Below are 20,657 nucleotides of genomic sequence, written 5' to 3' on the forward strand. Positions count from 1 at the left end.
TATGATTAAAAGTAAAAAGCACATGAGAGACAGAACAATAGAAGGAATATCTAAGCCAAAGACTAGAAAAGTAATGCAGGATCGTGATAGTAAACTACTAGACTATGGCTAAAGGAGAAGAATAAACCAAGGATGTTCAGAAATTGCCACAGTGATTTTTTTCTCATACCTGTCTGAATCATCAATTGTCCCTTTCCTTACATTTAATTTGAAGCTCCATGGAGTAAAGATCATGGTTTTGTTTAGCAGCAAGTGACACACAAGGTGATGTGGTCCTGATCCACTGCTTTAGCGCCAATGCACAGTGATGCTGCTGACACCATATTAATAATGGTAGCAAAAATATTATTTCTTTTAAGCTTTTTGATTTTCATTGACAAACATCTTACTTTTATAGGTAGTCCCAAAGTTGAAAAATTATTCTAGAATATCATATACAATAAATTAATATATATACATATTACTTTGCATTCCATTTAATCTTTACTTTTATCACATCTACTTATAATACTGTGTTTTCTAAGCTCTAAGATTTAATAGATTGCAATGTTTTTCAAAATACTGGAATGTAATTTTTGATTGATACAGGAACGAGAACTATAGTAGGATCTTAATGAATTGTATGTGGTGATAATTCCTCTGGTATCTGCTAAACTCTATTAAGAGACATTAAGCAAGAAAGTAGAATAGTAAGCCAGACTCAGTTAGTGAGAAAGGTTAAATCTCATGTAAATGTAGCTGATCATAATGTTTTTCTGACTCTATCTGTATTTGTATCTTAATGTAACCTCAAATAACACAATGTCCAATGATATAAAAAAATTTAATTATTTATAAAACCTTGTCATTCTTGTAGTGGTCTAAGGTATAAGAACGTGTCCTGTTTTACAGACATATTAAACATTCCAAGATTGTGGTTTTCCCTCAGGCAAATTTTTTCCACTTAAGGAGAAAAATTAAAAGGAGATGTAACAAGTTCAAAAAATAAATATAAACACATATGCTGAAATAGTTATTCGGATATTTCCAATTACTTCTAGGGCTGAATACCAGCTTTGCCATTTCTTTTACATCTTGCATGTAATGCTATTCCGGGCCAGCTTGAAGTTCTAAAAATCCATCATTAGGAAAAAAGTAAAGTGGATTTCCAAAATTAGTCAATAAAGAGTCCTACCCAATTTTTTCACAAATATCCTGATATTTCAGGTACTCACTTTTGAGACTGTCATCCTAAGACATTTGAGACTTCAGTTGCCCAAGTTGAACACCTCAGAAACACAAAATACCTAGAAAATCCTCATTTGTCTTTCAGTGTGACCTATATCTTAGCTACATGTAGGAATATAAAATATTAAGAGTACATTACAGAGAACTGTTAATTACTATTTGTAAAGAGAAACAGAACGAAACACTTTGCTCCAGAGAGTGGAATGAAAGCAAGACTGCCTAGGCTAGCAGAAGTGATTTCCATTTTTACAGTGTCTATATAATTTTCAGGAATCCTCTCAGATCAGCTAGTATAGCTTACTTCTATAAATATTATTTCAAGACCAATTCTGTTATTAAAATATATCTCTTATATTAACTTTTAGTGCTTTAATGAAATGTGTCAAATATATAAGATGTTGCATCTTTTTATTAATTGCAGTGTAATAAAAAGTTCCATGAGGAAGCAACTTTTTCGGGTTATTTTTTACCATGAAACAAACAAGAAAAAAGTGCCTTATAAAATTATCAGAAAGATGTTACATGTTCAAACTTCAGTCTATATATTTCCATAACCAACATTTAGAAAATCCAAAAACCCCTTAAGTGCCGTAAGTAAAATCGAGTAAGTTATGGAATGTCTCACACTCAGTTTTTGGTTAATGACATTTCCAGATTTCTGTCCACAGAACTGCTCAAATTGGATATAATGACAAGAATTGAGAAGTGCTCTTTCAGTTGATGTGTTTGAAAGGTAGCTTTGTATGAGCAGCTGTGTTTTCAAAATGCTTGCCACCTCTAAATTGGTCCTTGTGAAGTGCACTGTTTGCCTTATTGCCAGCAGGGCACATTGCACTGTAACTGCTGCATTTTTAGTTTTTATCACTGTCTCCCTAACTGCTGAAGTGGAAAAGAATGATTGCCAAAACCTGACGTGTTTCTTTTCCTTCCTGCCCACTCTGACTTGGTTCTTAGCTGTCTGTTGCTCCAGTGATGAGAAATGTTGCTCAGTTTATTCATTCCCTGAATGTCTTTTCCAGCTCAAATAATGGTGATACCCTCTTGTAAATCAAGTCTCCAGCTGTCAAAAGCAGTAAATAAAAGAAAACTAATTAAGACATAAGAAATAATTAGGTTGCAAAAAGTCACACACATCAGGTACATTTTTCTAAAATCAAGAGATAATACCTTAAAAGCAAGACACACCACGTTTAGTAAGACACTAAGTATGAGTGACAACAGGGATGGACCTCCAGAAAAGAACAGATAATCAGTTCACAAAGATTTAAGCAGTTTTAGTACATAAGTTGTAGTACATGAAAACAATAGCAAAAATACTGAAGCACTAGTAAGGAATACTAATTTATTAGCTATAAAATATTTAACTTTTTAAGACATTTGGAAGCAAAGCATACTATTTCATCTGGCTGAGGAAAGTACAATCAGAGTGCACACAAAGATTTATAAATGCAGCAGGGTAAAGAATTACATCAAAGACTCCAAATCTATGATGCACAGTCTTCCTGCTGCTTGTGTAGAAACATCTATCCCACACCTCAGCTGACTGGTGATAATCTGCTGTGGAGCCTTACCTGTACAAGCTTCTCTGTGAGAAAGTTCTAAGAAGAATAGAAGTTCTAAGAATTGCTTAGAATATCACATCAATAATCTTGAGAGGTCACCAAAATCCACTAACAAAGAGCTAATGCTGACATACTTGCATTATTTGAAAGAACTTCTTTTTTAAAGCAAGAAAGAAAATGGTTTCTTGGCACAGAAACCTTTATGTATGTAAACCTGTTACTTTAAATACTACTCAAAGAAACAGAACAAAAACTTTCAGGGTCTCTGTGCTGTTCTTATATTAGCACCTTTAAAACTGGACATTCAAAATACAAAACTTTCACATAAAACTCTAGATGGTACAAAGCACTCAGCTTTAAAGCACCAGAACACATTAAAAAGCTCTGAAAATCACCATTAATAAGAGAATTTACATTCATTCTTTATTCAGTATTTACTATTACTGGTACATTAATGAAGAAAAGGAATCAATGCATTCCAGAAGTTGAAAGTAACAGAAAGTGAATTTTTTTTTTTCCAATATGCTTATCTCTGTAACACCAAATTCTTCAAGGAAACTGAACTTTGGATACAGTTTATGCTGCTGTTTGTTTTGTTGCAGTGAATCACAGCTCACTTTTCACTTCAGAATGATTTGAAGACACCTCGAGGTTGGAAATTAGCTACACACACACAGACACATTCACATAATCAATGCAACCAGTTAAACTGTTATACTGCTTAACTTGATTCTGGGCTTGATCACTTCAAGTGGGACTGGAAAACTTACTTCAGCATGTTTTCTTATATTCTTAGTCAAGATGTATATTGGAGTCACACTACAATACTGTTCTAAACAAAGAATTAAAAGAAATTATGCCATTCAAACCATTATATACAACTTTTGCTGTTGTAATGTATTGCTTTTTTATGTACTCTGTCGTGTGAAGAGTACTACTGTCATATGATTTAGTTTTAGGTTGTCCTGCCAGAAGCAGGTGATCCTTTTGGGTCCCTTCTAAATTCCAATATTCTATTCTATAATTGTATGATCTCATAAGCCACCATGGATGTCCATTCTATCCCAGAAACATTATTTTATTCCACATCTAGAATGACAGTTAAAAACAATTTTTGTATAAAATAATACATAGATATGCCACTTTTTTAAACAAAAATTCTTTCTCAGTTGAAACATTTTGGAATGATAGCTGCAGGGTGGAAGTGTCAAAATTATTCTACAATCTGTTATTCAAGCCACTCAACCTCAGTGAATATTTTACACAAGACAGAAGCACTTTAACCAAAGAAAGATTTATGGTAGAACACCATATGAGCTTGAGCTGGTGACTTATTAGCTAAAGCATTCACCATAAATAGAAACGACATCAGATTAAATCATAATGAAGCAGAATTTCAACCAGGATCTCAGTTCTTTTTTCTGCTGCCTTTTGCAGAAAGCTTATCTGATATATATTACATGGAAATATCCACTGGTGTCCTTACTTTTGGTGTGAGAATCCCATAGAAACTAGAATATAAAATCAGGAGTATAAATGGAGCATGTTGGCTCAAAAGTGTACAAAAATGTAGTTTATGTACTTTAAATGTCTCAGGTGCCTGAGACACACATGAAAACTCCATCTTGCTCCATATTTTATGTTTCACAGTGGCCAATAGCAAATTTCCAGGGAGGGACAGAAAACCAGGTCAGCTGTATTGTTACACTTCCCCAGAATGCTTTCACAAGTACCTCTACTGAGCAGAAGTCCCTGAGCATCATAGTGGGATCAAAAGGTTGAGATAAAATATCTACAGTAGAAGTCTGTTGAATCTCAATTAGTTTACAATTCAGGTAAGATTTTCAATGATCTTTCAATTATTTGAAGTATACATTCTGTATTTGTCATGCTAAAATTACATCTTTAATATACAATCCAATTGGAAATACGATAGTCACTATGAAATGTGTTTCAAGAATATGTATCAAGAACATGACAAAAAAATTGCCCCCCACATGGCCATCTGTAAGCTATTATCTTGCCTCTGGTAGGTGTTTTACCAGGACCTGGGAGTGCTGATACTGATCAGCAGACTCTCAGCAGCTCACATTAGCCAGCAGAGAAAGACTGGAGGCCTTTACAAGATGCGTTCCACAAGAATTTTATTTTGCGCAAAGGGTGGTATAGCAGAGATCCCCAGAGACAAAGGGGGGACAGTCATATTTACGGATTCAAGATTGAAACTACAACCAATAGAAAGTTATACAAAGGACAGCATCCAATCTAAATCAAAAGTTCTAAAGGTGAACTGACCAATTACACAAACTAATTTCTAACCAATTATCTTCCAAAGTGATAGGAGAGAGACCAAATTCTTAAGGAATTCAGCTCAGACTTGGTATCTAGGAAACCTTATCTATTATAGTAAATTCCAGAGGCCAGGAGTAGACAATTTGGGGGGAATTGTATCATCCACAGCCATTCTCTTTTCCCCTTACACAATTACAATTATGCACTTGGCATGGAATAATTTCTACTAAGATCTTTGGTAAATGTGACAGTACTCCACACAGGGGTATCACCTTGCCTCCCGGTAGCAAATTTCAGAGCAAGTTGTAGGCATTAACTTTGCAACACAAACCTTTATTTTTCTGCAAGCCTCAAAGTTCATCTCATTTTCCAGAACAAAGGAACAGATTATATTTTTACTATTTCAGTCAGTATGTCTTAGTATTTTAGTATAAACTGGGCCATGTGCATAAAAACATACTATTGATCTTCAAAACAGCAGAATGTTTTCTGTATGTTTATCTCACACATTGTCTGTTCACTCTATTAATAAACTTACATGTTAAAATAAAATATTAAATGTCCTTAAATGCATATAACACAAAGAACAGCCTCAAAGACTTGCCAAACATACTTCAACTTGGCCCAATGCTCATAGTACTTCACACAGTCAAACACCTTTCTTCTGAACAGTTACAGAATGCGTAAGTGGTCACTAAGCCAAATCCTCCTTGGCCTGGAAAGGACACCTAAAATCCAAAGGCTTGACACTTAACTTTTGCAATTCTGTCTATCTACACCAGCAACCCTTTCAAAATTATTTTCAATGTCCAATAAGCATTGATCTTATGGTTTGGAAACAATGTCAATGTGAATTTCAACACTAAAGGCAAGGGGAGAAAGGGCATAACGTGTAATTCACAACAGTCTTCAGAAACAAAGTCTGTATGAAGTTAAGTGTAAAGTCTGTATTCTGAAGTAAATTAAGCAGTGAGTGTGTACTACTTTTATAAGAAAACACTAAACTTTTGTATTACATGCGTTGGAACAAGATGTACATTCAAATTTGGATTTATTTTACTCCAAAAAAAGAAAGTACATACCAAAAATCTGAGAAGCACACATTTGATGCTGCAAGTGGCATTGATGCCACAAGGTTTCAGTCCTTACTATAATTTGGGACATGAAGTTAGTCTACAGACTTTAGATTCTTGTAGAACTATACAGCAAAGAAGTAATTGCCAGTGTAATTTTTTTTCTTATCACTTTGAAGACACTTTTTTGCCAATATTCCTTGCAATTGAGGTTACTGAAGCCAGAATAAGAAAGCCAGTGATTAGCTTGAATTTGCCAATATTACAAATTAGTTATTATAAGGTGCATATATCCTTCTAAATAATACTTTAAAGAAAAGGGAAAAGTTTTCTTTCTAAACAGTAACTACAAAAATTATTAAAAATTATAAAACCTGTGGATTTTCAATTTCATGTATTTCTATATAAATATCTCAGAGGCTTTCCTAAGAATGTCATTAGAAATGTGTATTAATCCAACCATTCCATTTCTCTTTGATTATACATAAATTACTTTCTTTATAGTTACGAACTTTATGTAAAAAAGTTAAATATTCATGCTCTGTAGAATTTTTCTTAGTGTTTACACTTTCAAAGCCAACAGAAATTAGTCTGCTTCCAGTGATAACTGAAAGAGAAATGAAAATATTTTAAAGGAGGATAAAACATGTAGAAAAATCTCACTGATATATTTTGCTTTATACTCTGTGGATCTTCATCTTTCTGTAGAACAATGCTCCACTGGATGTATGACAAGCTAAAAGTCTAAAGACATATTACTATATTAACTTAATTTATGCTATCTGGATACCACTGTAATACTCCAGACACCACAGTCATTTTCTTTTCTTGCTTGCAATAATTAACAGTAGAGAGCAAAAGATAGCTAAATTAATTTATAACTTTAGAGTTTCTTATACTAATTATTTCCTCTTCTTGTATTTTAGGTCATCCTGTCATTCCTGCAAACACTAATCAATCATGGGATTTGAAGTTAATACTACTAAATAAATGAATTGTTTAATCTCCTATGACCATCTATACATACTTCATCTTCACAAAGCCCATCAATTTTATGTCATCAAGGACAAAGTGACCTTCATTTCCACAAAATGCTTCTTACTACTGGACAAGTGGGTTACAAATTTATCACTTATCCTCAGGAAGGAAGTCCTTCATGATTATCATTTGATAAATGCAAGATTGTGCTTTATTAATTGACCAGGTCGTACTGAATTCCAAGACCATAATTGTGGAATACTAAAGGGTCTGTCACCTTCCTGAACATTTGAGCTAAGATGAAGGACCTGCAACTCAAAATTAATTTACTGCTTGGTCTAGTTACCACTGCTCTACTACAAGCTGTAGGAAGAAAAGCAGACTGCCCAGAGTCATGCATATGTGAAATCAGACCATGGTTCACCCCCAGGTCTGTCTACATGGAAGCTCCAACAGTGGATTGTAATGATTTAGGCCTTTTTCATTTTCCAGCCACACTGCCTGCTGACACACAAGTTCTACTTCTACAAACTAATAATATTGCAAAAATTGAACACTCAGTAGACCTCCCAGTGAATTTAACTGGTCTAGATTTATCTCAGAACAATTTATCCTCAGTGACCAGTATTAATCTTAGAAAGATACCACAGTTGCTTTCAGTGTACCTTGAAGAAAACAAACTTACTGAACTCCCTGAAGAATGTCTCTCTGGACTCAACAATTTACAAGAGCTTTATATTAACCATAATCTGCTTTCTGTGATTGCACCAGGAGCTTTCATAGGCCTCAGTAATCTTCTCAGACTTCATCTCAATTCAAATGGTCTGCAAGTGATCAACAGAAAGTGGTTTGAAGCTACTCCTAATCTTGAAATCCTTATGATTGGAGAAAACCCAATAATCAGAATTGAAGACATGAACTTCAAGCCTCTTAGCAATCTGCGCAGCCTAGTTTTAGCAGGTATAAATCTCACTGAAATACCAGATAATGCTTTGGTTGGCCTTGACAACTTAGAAAGCATTTCCTTTTATGACAACAGATTTGTTAGAGTGCCCCACATCGCTCTTCAAAAGGCTACAAATCTTAAATTTCTGGATCTAAATAAGAATCCCATTAACAGAATACGGCGAGGGGATTTTAGCAATATGTTGCACCTAAAAGAGTTAGGAATTAATAACATGCCTGAACTGATTTCTATAGATAGTCTTGCTGTTGATAATTTGCCAGATTTAAGAAAAATAGAAGCAACCAATAACCCCAGGCTATCATACATTCACCCCAATGCATTCTACAGACTTCCCAAGCTGGAATCGCTCATGCTCAACAGCAACGCGCTGAGTGCCCTGTACCGCAGTACAGTGGAATCCCTGCCTAACCTCAAGGAAGTCAGTATACACAGCAATCCCATTAGGTGTGACTGTGTCATCCGCTGGATTAACATGAATAAAACAAACATTCGTTTCATGGAGCCAGAGTCCCTGTTTTGTGTAGACCCTCCTGAATTCCAAGGGCAGAATGTGAGACAAATACACTTTCGGGAAATGATGGAAATCTGTCTTCCCCTGATAGCTCCTGAAAGTTTTCCATCTACACTGGATTTAAAAGCTGGCAGCCATATTTCTTTGCATTGCAGAGCAACAGCAGAACCAGAACCTGAAATCTACTGGATAACACCATCAGGACACAAACTTTTGCCTAATACTATCTCTGATAAGTACTACATTCATTCTGAAGGAACGCTAGACATAAGTGATGTAACACAAAGAGAAAGTGGGTTATACACATGTATAGCAACAAATTTAGTTGGGGCAGACCTAAAATCTGTCATGATTAAAGTGGACGGCTCTTTCCCTCAGGAACACAATGGATCTTTAAATATTAAAATAAAAGACATAAAATCTAATTCTGTTTTGGTTTCATGGAAAGCAAGTTCTAAAATTCTGAAGTCCAGTGTTAGATGGACAGCCTTTCCGAAAGCTGGAGACTCCCGGGCTACACAGAGTGCTCGAATACCATCTGATATAAAGGTATATAATCTTACACATCTAAATCCATCAACTGAATACAAAATTTGTATAGACATTCCCACTATCTATTCTCAGAATAGAAAACAATGTGTCAATGTAACCACAAAAGGACTGGATTTGGAAATGAAAGGCTATGAAAAGAACAACATAACAGGATTCCTTGCCTGCCTTGGTGCTCTTTTGGGAATCTTCTCTGTGATATATCTCTACAGCTGCATCTCTCAAGATATGAACTATAGCACTGGACACAGCTATCTAAGGAATTACCTGAAGAAACAATCTTTTTCACTCAATGAGCTTTATCCTCCTCTAATCACTCTTTGGGACATGGGCAAAGAAAAAAGCACAGCAATGGAAGTAAAAGCAACTGTAATAGGTGTACCAACAAATATGTCATAAATATGTCAGTATATCACTTAATTTCTGAAATAAAAAGCACATGACTGTATTAGTGCTGAATAAAAAGGCAACAAGAAAAAAGTATTTCTCTTAGGAACTAGATTCCTGGACTTTGTTGCTGCCAACAAATGGAATATATATGACTCAGTATAAGAGAAGAATTTTAATTAACTGGCTTCTAAGGGTATTCTACCTACCAAATAAAACTAACTTCATATTCTAGAACTTTCATGGGACTTTTCAAGTCTGGAATACAGTGGAAGTAGCCAAGAACATTTTCTGTATTTTTTTTTTAAATTATTATATAAAAGTAGTGGAACTGAGCAATACCTCCTCCTGTGCTGTATTACACAAAATAGCCACGAGTTTTTGCAGTGAACAGGTATACTAGGTTGGCATATGGTGTAATGAAATGGAAAAATTCTGTAGAGTAGACACAGTGAGTATGTGAATTTTTTTTAATGAGGAAATACATTTTTGATTAAAATCAAAATACTTTTTGTCTTGTTTGTTTCTAAAGAAAACACCCCACCATTCTGGGAGTTCTTGTCTGACAATAAACAAACACATTCCAAATATCTCTTTACATATTCTCCTATTAAAATGCTAATCTGAGCACAAAAGTTATTTTTGCTGATTTTAGGTTGTATAATGTTTCTAACAGAAACATAAGTTTAGTGATAGTTTTTTTATCAAATTTTAATTACTCTAAGAACATTATAAAGGCAAAAGGGATGTTGGAGATGAGTCCACTTAAACACACTTAAATTAGATTTCAGCATGGATATTGGTTAATGAATAGCTCTCTGATCCTTTTATACACTTTTATGTATCAGTGTGAAATACTTCTGTTCTCTTACCAACATGAGAGCCTGCAGATCTTTATTCCATTATATCTGTATTACACCATTTTATTACAACACAGAAGTCTCTTCTAGAATACATGGCAGTGCTTTCCATGGCAGTACTGTGACCCACCATCCATATGAACATAACATCTTTAATCTCTACACAGAAACATCTCCATGATATTAGCCATTTTCATGACCAAAGATATTTTTTCCTGTCAAAATCCCCACAGAAGCAACAGGTGAGCAGTGGAATTCTTGTGTAGTTGTATATAAAACCTATTCCTTCTACAGATATCCTACATAAGCCTGAAGTCTTTAGACCAATTCCATCTCTACCTTTAATAGCATAATGCATATCAACTTGCATTTTTGCACAAACATGCCAAAAAAAAGTAACAGCAGTTTTTTCAGCAGAGTAGAATTTCTTAAAAAATCAAAGTAATAACTTAGTTGTGCTAAAGTATGCCTTTTCATAATCTCCTCATTTACATGAAGGTTGTTTTTTTCCCACACAAAGGCATAAGGCTAAAATGTTCATGCATTTCTTTAATTGGGATGTTTACTCTCTTTAATGGAGGAAGAAATTGATAAGGACTTATATTTAATTTCCTCAGAAACAGAAAAGTATCATTACAAACCTGTGTTTTCATTTATTTCATAGTTTTCTCTCAGGAATGCATTAAAATGCTTTAATGCTTTAGAAGCAGTATGTACTGAGAATGAGAAAATGAGAAGAGAGTAGATATAGATTGACTTGTCCTTGGCATTTGACAGCAAAACCTCATTTTGAAATGTACCACTAATGAAAGAGAGAAGCAAACATAAGTATTTGAAATATCTAGCTAGGAAATACCCAAAATACAATACTGAAAAAAAATTTTTGATTAATTTATATTACTTTCTTCTATCAGCTACTAGTCTGAAAGATAATGTTTTATTCATAAAAAGATTAAGCATTTACCTTTTGGTAAAAAAATTCCTGCCATTTAAAAAATAAATTGCAATATTTCATCAGCTAACACAGCCAAATGCTATCTTATATAGGAATATTTCAGTTTCTAGTTTAGCTAAAATACTGTGAAATCATAACTTCAAAAAGTACCCATAAAATCTAGATAAGAGATTGGAAGAAATAGGTTGATTTATATCCTAAAAAGAAATTTCCATTTACAAAATTCTCTAATAAAACTTATTCTGCTTGTGTAGCTTGAAGTAGTGACCTCAAGATAACTTAAAATAGAAACTGAGATTCTTCCCTTAATCCTCTGCTGGCCAGTAAGACACAATGATCAACAATAATCTTATAAGATATTCTTTTTTATCTGAAGCTAGAAGAGACATTTCTGAAAAAGGTTGCTGTATGGTACAGAAAATAAATTCACATACCGGACAATTCTAGAAGAGCTGGGAGAAAATAAACTGAAAAGCAACACTCTGTCAGACATAAGGAGGAAAATACTTCTTATTATTGAACTGAATAGAGTGGATGTGTGACACTGACAAGACAAGAAATTTTACATGGAAGAAAGTATACAGTAAGTATGAAAAGTTCATTAGTAAAACGGAATAGAGGAGACAGCCATTAAACACAACCCAAAAGAGCCAAAAAGAGACTGAAAATTCACCTCATACTAAAGATTAGAAAACATACCTGAAAAAATATTAACAATTGCATGCAGCTTTTGTAGAGGTCAGAAACCAGATGAGTAGAAATATATCCAGAGTAAAAAAAAATCCTGGTATTGCCTACCAGGTAGGAAAAAAACCCCTCACATCTTTCTGGAATACGGGTTTTGGTAGGTCAGTTGACCGATGTACCAAATGTGCAATTTGAATAGCTTTTCCTTTAATACCACTGGAAATAATGGGAACCAATTTTCTCAGGAAAAGACTACATAGATACTCAGGGAAAATGCTAAACTACAACAACAACAAAAAAAGCATTATCAAAATAAGAGAAGGATAATCTAAACATTCAGTAAACATGAAATCAAGACAGAGAACAAAAATTAAGCTAGATGACAAAGTCTGTGAAAATTAAAGAAAAAAACCACCAAACTTCATTTCCACATGTGACAACTACAGAAGTTAGATATTAAGCAAGATAATTGCAATTACTCATTTAGATGAATAAATTCAATATATTACTGAAATTGGCAAGTTTTGCATGATTGGAATGTTACAATACACAATCATAACCTGTCTAGTCAGAACTGTGCTTTGAAACTGAGACTTGAGTTATTCACTTCATCTTTAATAAAAATTCAAAAGGAGTCGCGTCCTCTTCAGTGTTTCCATTATAGGGCAGTGTGAAAATGAAAAAAACTGACACTGTCCATGGTTAGCTGCACTTCAGTATTCTGAGACAAAATGCACAAGCAACTTTTGTAAACAGTATAGGCATACAGTAAAACTGGTAATGAATAATGAAAACTGACCCTATGGTGTGTGAATGGCTATGGTTATGTTATTTTTCTGGTTACAGTAAGTAGTGTTTCATTTCTAGTTGGGGTGACAAAAAAGGGACAGAAGGTTACACCAATTGGACATCATGTTTAAAAGACTTATTATTTTAAACAATCCAGAAAAACTTTAAATAAATATGTTGAGCATCTACCTACTCAACTGCAATATTCTTAGAGAGATATAAAGCTGCAGATGTATTGAAGTACCTTCAAAGCAACCAAATCTTTTATTAAGTCATCATTCCTTCCTTCAGACAAAGCTGAAATTAAATTCCTCTTTCAGCTAAAAAAATGCTTCTTACAAATGTCTCTCACTTGCTTATCTTTCTGTCTCTGAGCTTCAATTATTTTTAGACCCTTTTTCTCAAAGCCCTTTTCTTTGCCTTGATGCAAATTCTCTGTTCCCTTCCATGCTCCCTGTGGGTTGTTTGAATATTTCCTGCTACTATTGTTCCCAGACTGCCACATCATTTCCAACACTTCCAGTAAGGACAGATGTTGTCTGACTTATTAAAAAAATTATCAATGAAACATAATACTTGAAGGCAAAATATTTGAATAGAGAAATACAACTATTAAAGAAAGATCTGGTATTCTTAGAGAAAAACCTAATTTAAAGGTGATCAGGTAATGAAATGAAGCATCTCACAAGAAAACAAAGCAGAAATAATACAACAACATTCAAATGAAAATATCGGAGTTAGATAAAGCTGGAAGGGCATGCAATTTGGGCAGATGGTCTACTCCTGATCCTAAAATAGCTGATATTCTTTTTAACATTACAGTTTGGATAAGTGGAAAACAACCCCATCTGCCTCACCCTTACATAGCTATTATTCGTTATCCATGTTGATGACAATTTCCCACTGTGCTCCAAACAGCCATAATGCTTTTGTGAATCACAAAATTACATTAAATTTAGTGCTGGTGTCTTCATCTACACACATTTCTTCCAGTCCAGACCTAGATTCTATAAAGAAAGCCTTTCAGCATTCATATACCACACTTTACAGGTCAAAGAGTTTACAGTTTTGTCATTTGGCATGTGAGCACAAGTCAGATTCCTTGAGATGGCTGTTGGGAATAATTTTTGAGGGCAGAATCTTGTCATACATTCCCTTTTTTTGTATGAAATTTTACTCCGTGCTGTTAACATTTATAACTTCTTTTTGTTTATCTCTAGCATGAATGTCAGCTAAACTTAAAAACATACAGCTGAATACTTTTAACACCAGAGAAAGTGGGTTACTCTCTGAAGTCTACTAAAGACAGCTAAAACAGGCTTTTGACATAATGGTGGAATGATTTCATAGGACATAGAAACAGATGATGAAAATCATCTATTCCTAAATATTCCAACATTTAAATGGACTATAAAGTGGCTACAAATAAAGTCAGAATGGTCACCTTAAATTAAATGCAAAGTGCCCAATAAATATGCCAAATAAAAAACCCCAACCATTTAGAGTTAGTCTCACTATAGTAAAGGAACAAACATCATTAAATTAGAAGTAATCAGCTATGTTTTTCTTTATGTACCAGGTAATAAATGGATTAAGTTAAATTTTTACTATCAATTATAGTCTCTTAGATTAATCTTACCTTAACAATTAATATAAAATGGGATGTTAAATTCTTACATAATTTATTTCACTAATGCTCTGAAGTTATTCATTGTAAGTGCATGCCCATTTTTAGCAAACTAAGTGCTATACTGAATATCCATGCATTACACAGGGCATTCCAAAACACGAAATAATGTTTTCTCCTAAAACACCTGCTTGCACAATTGAAACTATCAATACCTGAAATATATAGCACACGCACACCACTATTCCAATTCCATTTGTTCTACAGGAATGTAAAGGGATTTCTTAAGTTAGGATGAGCTGTATAGCCAGGACCTGCAGACTTTCATTTTGACAAGTTCATAATAGTACTGACCAATGTCTGACCAATGTCACAACACTTACAAATGTTCATGTCCAATTCCACCTTGTTGCCTTTCAGGCTGTTTCGAGTCCAATTAAAAATTACTTCCTTTTCTACCTTCCAAGAAATTCAACCTCTCTTGTACCCTTCACTTTCCATTCCTTCACTCAGCAATCATCTACTGTTTGCTCTTACACAAAATTACATCTGCAGCAGCCTTTTAAACTATTTTCTACTTTATTAATACTTCATCTTTTTTCCCAGTCTCACATGAACTAGACTACTTCTAGAGTACCCTACTTCCTAGACTACTTCTAGAGTATTATTCTCTGTGATATTTGTTATCATTTTGTAATTATCAATGACAGAGCAGAAATAAACCCCAGAGAACAAGAACAACAACAACAACAACAAAAAAAAAGCTGAATTGCTATATGGATTTGAAGGCAAATTTCAAATGCAGCAAGAGGAAAATTGCAACCATGAAAACTCTGCTTTCTATTCCCCAACCTACTTCAGCAGTCAGCTCTGCTTTAATAGTTTTATGATAACTAAAGCTCCCTTTCTCCCCTTTGATCTTAGGAAAGCTGACTAAAATGGAGGATGTCCGCCACATCAGATAGAGTAATTTGAAGTTATTTGTAGCTTTTGCCATATCTGGATTATTACAAAAAGAAAAGAGAAAGAGAATAATCTTATTATTCATCCAGCCTTTCAAAAGCATACAAAAATGTACAAGCATATACCAATAAACCCCCCAAAGCATGTGCACAGAGGATTAAACACCTCTGCAATTAACTAAAGATTTAGAACAAAAGAAATAGAAATATATTGTCAAAGGGTTGTAAATCTTTTCTCTACCACACTGAGAGGTAGACAACTACCCACCAGTACCTGCTCATATAGTGAAAGCATTTAGGTGTGTAACTTCCACTGAATTTAACAGATACTGGTCTCCAACCTGTTTGGACATTACAAAGTATGCCCCTGGATGACCAAAAGCCTGGCCACATGAACCTATCCACCTGACTGAGAGCCCTCAAGTATTTTCATCTGCACAGCTCTACTAAAGACAGTATAAATGCAATATACATCATTCATTTAATTGAAAACATTACATATATTTTTAATTAAGACAAAATAGGAAAAGAACCATTTTATTTATTTAAAATGCTTAGAATAGAATATTTTTTGGAGAGAATCTGTTTCAAGATTAAATAATTCAATATCCATCAAAGAAATTCTGGATAGTGAAGAAAATTAAACATCAGCAAAGAAATTGTCTATATATTCAGATATTAATATACTGTACAATATATTCCAAATGACTTTAAGATAGCACAAACAATATAGCTTTACCTCAGATTCTTACCCCACCTGACCAAAAAGGTTTTCAAAAGTCTGCTCCTGCTATTCATCTCTAACTATAAATTATCATCCTACAGAATTTATTAGGCTTCAACTTGTCTTCTCCTTCCTTTTGTCTCCTTAATTTGAATTTTTTTTTTGTTTCAATTACATTATACATGAAAATTCTCTGTTCTTGTATGCAGTACAATATTGTGGTCCCACTATCAGCATTTCTTTTTTATCATTCTAGCAAAGAACTCTACTTTTTTCTTGGCAAAATTTGTATTTCACCACATTAGTTGTGTATAAATAATCTAAATGCTTCTTGCTAGAACACTTGCATTAAAATGACTAATTTTATGTATAATGTGATGACTTAGTGATGAATAGGGGTTTGCCTTTTAAACAAATGCGTGAAATCTTTCTCAAAAATATTCAGAAAATTGTCAAAATATAAGAAAGAAGAAAATACTTAAAACAAAAAATGGTAAATTAGAAACCTTCGTATTTTGCTAACAAATACAGTGCAGACCATGTAAGTATTACAGGTAAAAATGAGAAAAAATGAGAAACTTTAGATACTCAAAGGGAGATAAGTGAATGGTTAAAACCAATTGTAACATAAGATGGAACAAACACTTTAGAATAAACCAGAAAACAGCTGTAAAATAGTGGCCAAAGAGGCCAAAACAGCTGAAAGAACAAGTCTGCAACATGATCAAATCAGTAAATAAGAGAAAAAATAAGCTGAATTAACAAAGAGGTGCTACAAGTAGGTTTAAAGACAATGAAGGAGAGAAGTAGGATAGACAAAAGGTATAAGAAAGAAAAGGAACAAGTTAAGGCACTGGGTCTATCAGCCCATCCTGGAAACACAATAATTAAACATAGCAATAGACTAGCCAGTAGTCAAGGAAATTTTAAACAAGAAGTGACAGTATTATCAGAAGTTAAGATAAATTATGGATAAAGACATAAAGAAAGACTCAAGGAAAACAAGTGAGCCTGAAGATATCATGAAATATATATATATATATACATATATATATATATATATATATAAAAGTTTCAAATTAGGACAAGAATTAACAAAAATGGGGAAGAAAAATAAGACAGCAGACATATGTGCTTTGATTTGGCCAAAAATATTTAGTACAGAAGAAAGCTAATGCTAAGGGGACAAACTCTAACTTCCACACCTTATGATCATGAATCAAGGAAAAAGTTACAATACCAATTGCAAAACAAGAGCAAAAATACTTACTAGAAGTGAAAAGAAGTGCTTAAGCAATGACAAAGAGGATGTTGGGAAATTCTGGCTAATATGCAGAAGGCAGTGACAGTCTCATTTGGGAGGTTTCATTCAGAAGACAACTGAAAGCTGATAACCCTGTGTTATTAAACAAAATACTTTCATAAGGAAATCTCAGAGGGAAGGAGACACTACAGCCTCCTAATTAGAGAGCTCAAGGTCCAGGAGCTGCTTAACAGTATCCATTATAATGCCACTAATAACCAATTAAGATTTGTGATTTTTCTAAATATTACCAGAGCCAAAGCAATATCACATATTGTTTTTAAGAAGCCTCAAAGTTCTTTAAAAATAATTAATTCTGAAGGATTAACTACAAAATCCATTTAAAGGCAACAATGAAAGACACTGGAAGGTATTTGAGTTTGCTTTAAATGATGTTGAAAGCAAGTGTATCCTGCCAAAAAGAAGCCAATCATTACACAGAATAAAAGCCTGAAGAAAAATAAAAGGGAAGACCAAGAGCAGAGGTAAAAACAAAGAAAATAAAGTCAATTAAATTAGGAGGAGAAAAGAGTGAAGACAAGAATGATCCTGTTTAAAATTAAGTTATAAACGTCAAGTTAATATATTAAAGTTCTATACTAAAATAATGACCAATGCAAAAGAGTCAGTCAGAATACAGTAACAGAAACCTAGTTTTTGAAAACAAAAATTAAAACCTGTTTGAAAACTCTTAGCAAACTAACTGAAAAATCCGTGAAATCAAGGAAGTAAGAGATAAGCCAACTCGGTGTCTGTACCTAAAACAGATCTGATCTGCTGAATCTCTGATGATACATTTACAAGTAAAGCTGCCTCAGTGGTGCAATTTGGAGAGATCTGAATTAGGAAGTCCATACAGTGCTGTGAAACCCTTCAAGGGTTTTCTAGTTCCAGTCCAAGTACTTTTGACATTATCAGTTTGACAGAAAGCCACACTAATATCACTCCCACATAGATTGTATACACAAAGGTGATAAATACACAGTACTAGCCATGGTAGTCAAGACAACATCACTCCCCACTCAAGGGGTAGAGGTCAACAATTTGTGCTGGTTTGAGACAGTTGCAAGTGGTGTGTCTCAGGGTTCTACTCTGGGATTTAACTTGCTTATTAATGACCTGGAGGAAGAGACAAAACCCTTATCAATCTGACAATACTAATTTGGAGAATGCAGTCAATACATTTAACCACAGGGTTGACGTTTAGAGGAATTAAAAAATGCTGGATAATTAGGTCAAAAGGCTGACGTGAAATTTAGCAAGGACACATGTAAAGTCCTGCACCTAGTGTGGACTAACACCTGAGTGAGTACCAACCTGTGACTGCCTCACTGGATAGCAGCTCTGCTGAGAATGACCTGGGGCTCCTAAGAAGTTGGCTAACAGGATACTGGGCTGGATTAACATGAAATTATTAGAAGACTGAGGAAAAGAATGCCCCTTCATTCAACACTTGTTAGACTACCTCTGTAATACTGTGTCTAATTTTGGATCCCTAATTGCCCAGCCCCATATGAGACATTGATCAACTGTAGCAAGCGTAGCAGGAGGTTTCCAAAATGTCAAGAGCCAGAGCTCTACTCCCAAGAAGAAATTCTTAGGCAGCTGGGCTTGTTCAGCCTAGGAAAAAAGAAGGTTTGAGAAAAATATGTACCAACCTTCCTGTTTCTAAGAGGTGGCTACTGAGAAGAGAGAATCGTGCTCATTACTGAGGTGCACAGCAGGAAAATGAGTGACAGCAACCTAAAACAGAAGTTAGAGGGAAGGGAATTCAACTAGATATAGAAAAAATAAATAATTATGAGGAAAAAAAAATCTTGGGAATAGGTTGCAGAGATATGGTACACAATTATAAGCAAAATAATCTGATTCATAACTGACCCTGTTTGAGCATAAGGTTGAATAGATGATTTATCTTACAACCTGAATAATTCTGCAGAGGAATTTTATCCCCAAACTGTAAATGAAATGTAACATGTTCAAAGAAGAAAAAAAAAAAAATTTAGCTGAAATTACTCCAAAGTTTTGCATAGGAATATTGTCTCACTTTTTAAAAAATTATTACAAGAGTTCTTGAAGAGGTGCTACAATTTCAGTAGGTGTTTAGGCCCTTTCAAATATCCAAATGTTAAAAATATATTCCTAATGCAGACAGTTGTTTCCATATCCTTTCAACATGTGGCAATACTTTATTTCAAATATATTTACTTTTTTGAAAATAATCCTTAGGAATGCTTACATGCCTTTACTTGTGCTCTACAATTTTCATTATAATGCTCTTTGACATATCTAAATGGTATGATTTTGCATAAATGGAGAACAGCAGATGAAGCTGAATATATGAGTTTTTCCTTCTCTTTTTACCAAGACATGAGTAACCAGCTATAACCAGCAACTATTTTTCTAAAATGTAAAAAAAATTGAATAAATCCATGAACATGAGAAAGAGACTCAAATTCAGAGAACCACAAACTATTGAGAGTTGGAAGGATCCACAAGGATCACCAAGCCCAACTCAAATCAGTGTTGTGTGCAGGAATTGAACCTATGACCTTACCATTCCTAGTACCATCCTCTAATCAACCAACCTAATCTCTCTTCTAAAAAAGCATGAAACTTAAGACAGAAAATGAAAGACAGAAAATCCTTCCTTGCATATTGTGAATTATTATGAAATTTCATTTATTTGGGGTATGGTTTTGTTCCATACCATCATAGAATCCTTTGTGACTTTGCAACTAACTACATCAGCCTCAGGACTCTAAGATGCATCTTCTGAGGTCCCATGGACTTATGTACTTTCAGGCTTTTCAGGTGGATATGGACCTGATCTTTACTTACAGAGGAGGGACTTTGCTTCCCCAGTCCTCCTCCCACTGTCCCAGAAGCATGGAAAGAGAGGTTCTTATTGAAGACTGAGGAAAAAAAAGTTGTTGCGTACCTCAGCCTTCTCCTCCTCTGCTGTTAGAGTTTATCAACATTGTTTATCGAGGGTTTACACATTCTTTACCTTCCTTTTCTGGTTAACATATGCATAGAAACCCTTCCTGTTATTCTTTGAGTACCTTATCAAATTCAGTTCCAGCTTCTCCTAGGCCTTTCTCAGCCCATGCTTGCAAAAGTGACCTTCACCTCTATGCTCTTCCCAGGCTACCTGTCCTTGTTTCCACTGCCTGCGGATTTGCTTCTTTGCCTTTACTTTGA

The 20,657-nt window shown here is 34.3% G+C and overlaps 2 protein-coding genes across 4 annotated transcripts in view; one reads left to right on the forward strand and one right to left on the reverse strand.

Annotated features, from left to right (window-relative positions):
• LRRN3 (leucine rich repeat neuronal 3) overlaps positions 1-10,053 on the forward strand; it is a 33,238-nt gene extending 23,185 nt beyond the window's left edge. Inside the window, exon 2 of the mRNA XM_033057714.1 lies at positions 7,081-10,053. Coding sequence (XP_032913605.1) covers positions 7,432-9,558 — 2,127 coding nt within the window. The 5' untranslated portion in view covers positions 7,081-7,431 and the 3' untranslated portion in view covers positions 9,559-10,053. The remainder of the gene's footprint in view (positions 1-7,080) is intronic.
• Positions 1-20,657, reverse strand: part of IMMP2L (inner mitochondrial membrane peptidase subunit 2) — a 431,600-nt gene that overhangs the window by 256,581 nt on the left and 154,362 nt on the right. The gene's annotated exons all lie outside the window — the stretch shown is intronic.

Source organism: Catharus ustulatus, chromosome 4 (assembly GCF_009819885.2).
Source record: "Catharus ustulatus isolate bCatUst1 chromosome 4, bCatUst1.pri.v2, whole genome shotgun sequence".
In the NCBI taxonomy this organism is placed as follows: domain Eukaryota; kingdom Metazoa; phylum Chordata; class Aves; order Passeriformes; family Turdidae; genus Catharus; species Catharus ustulatus.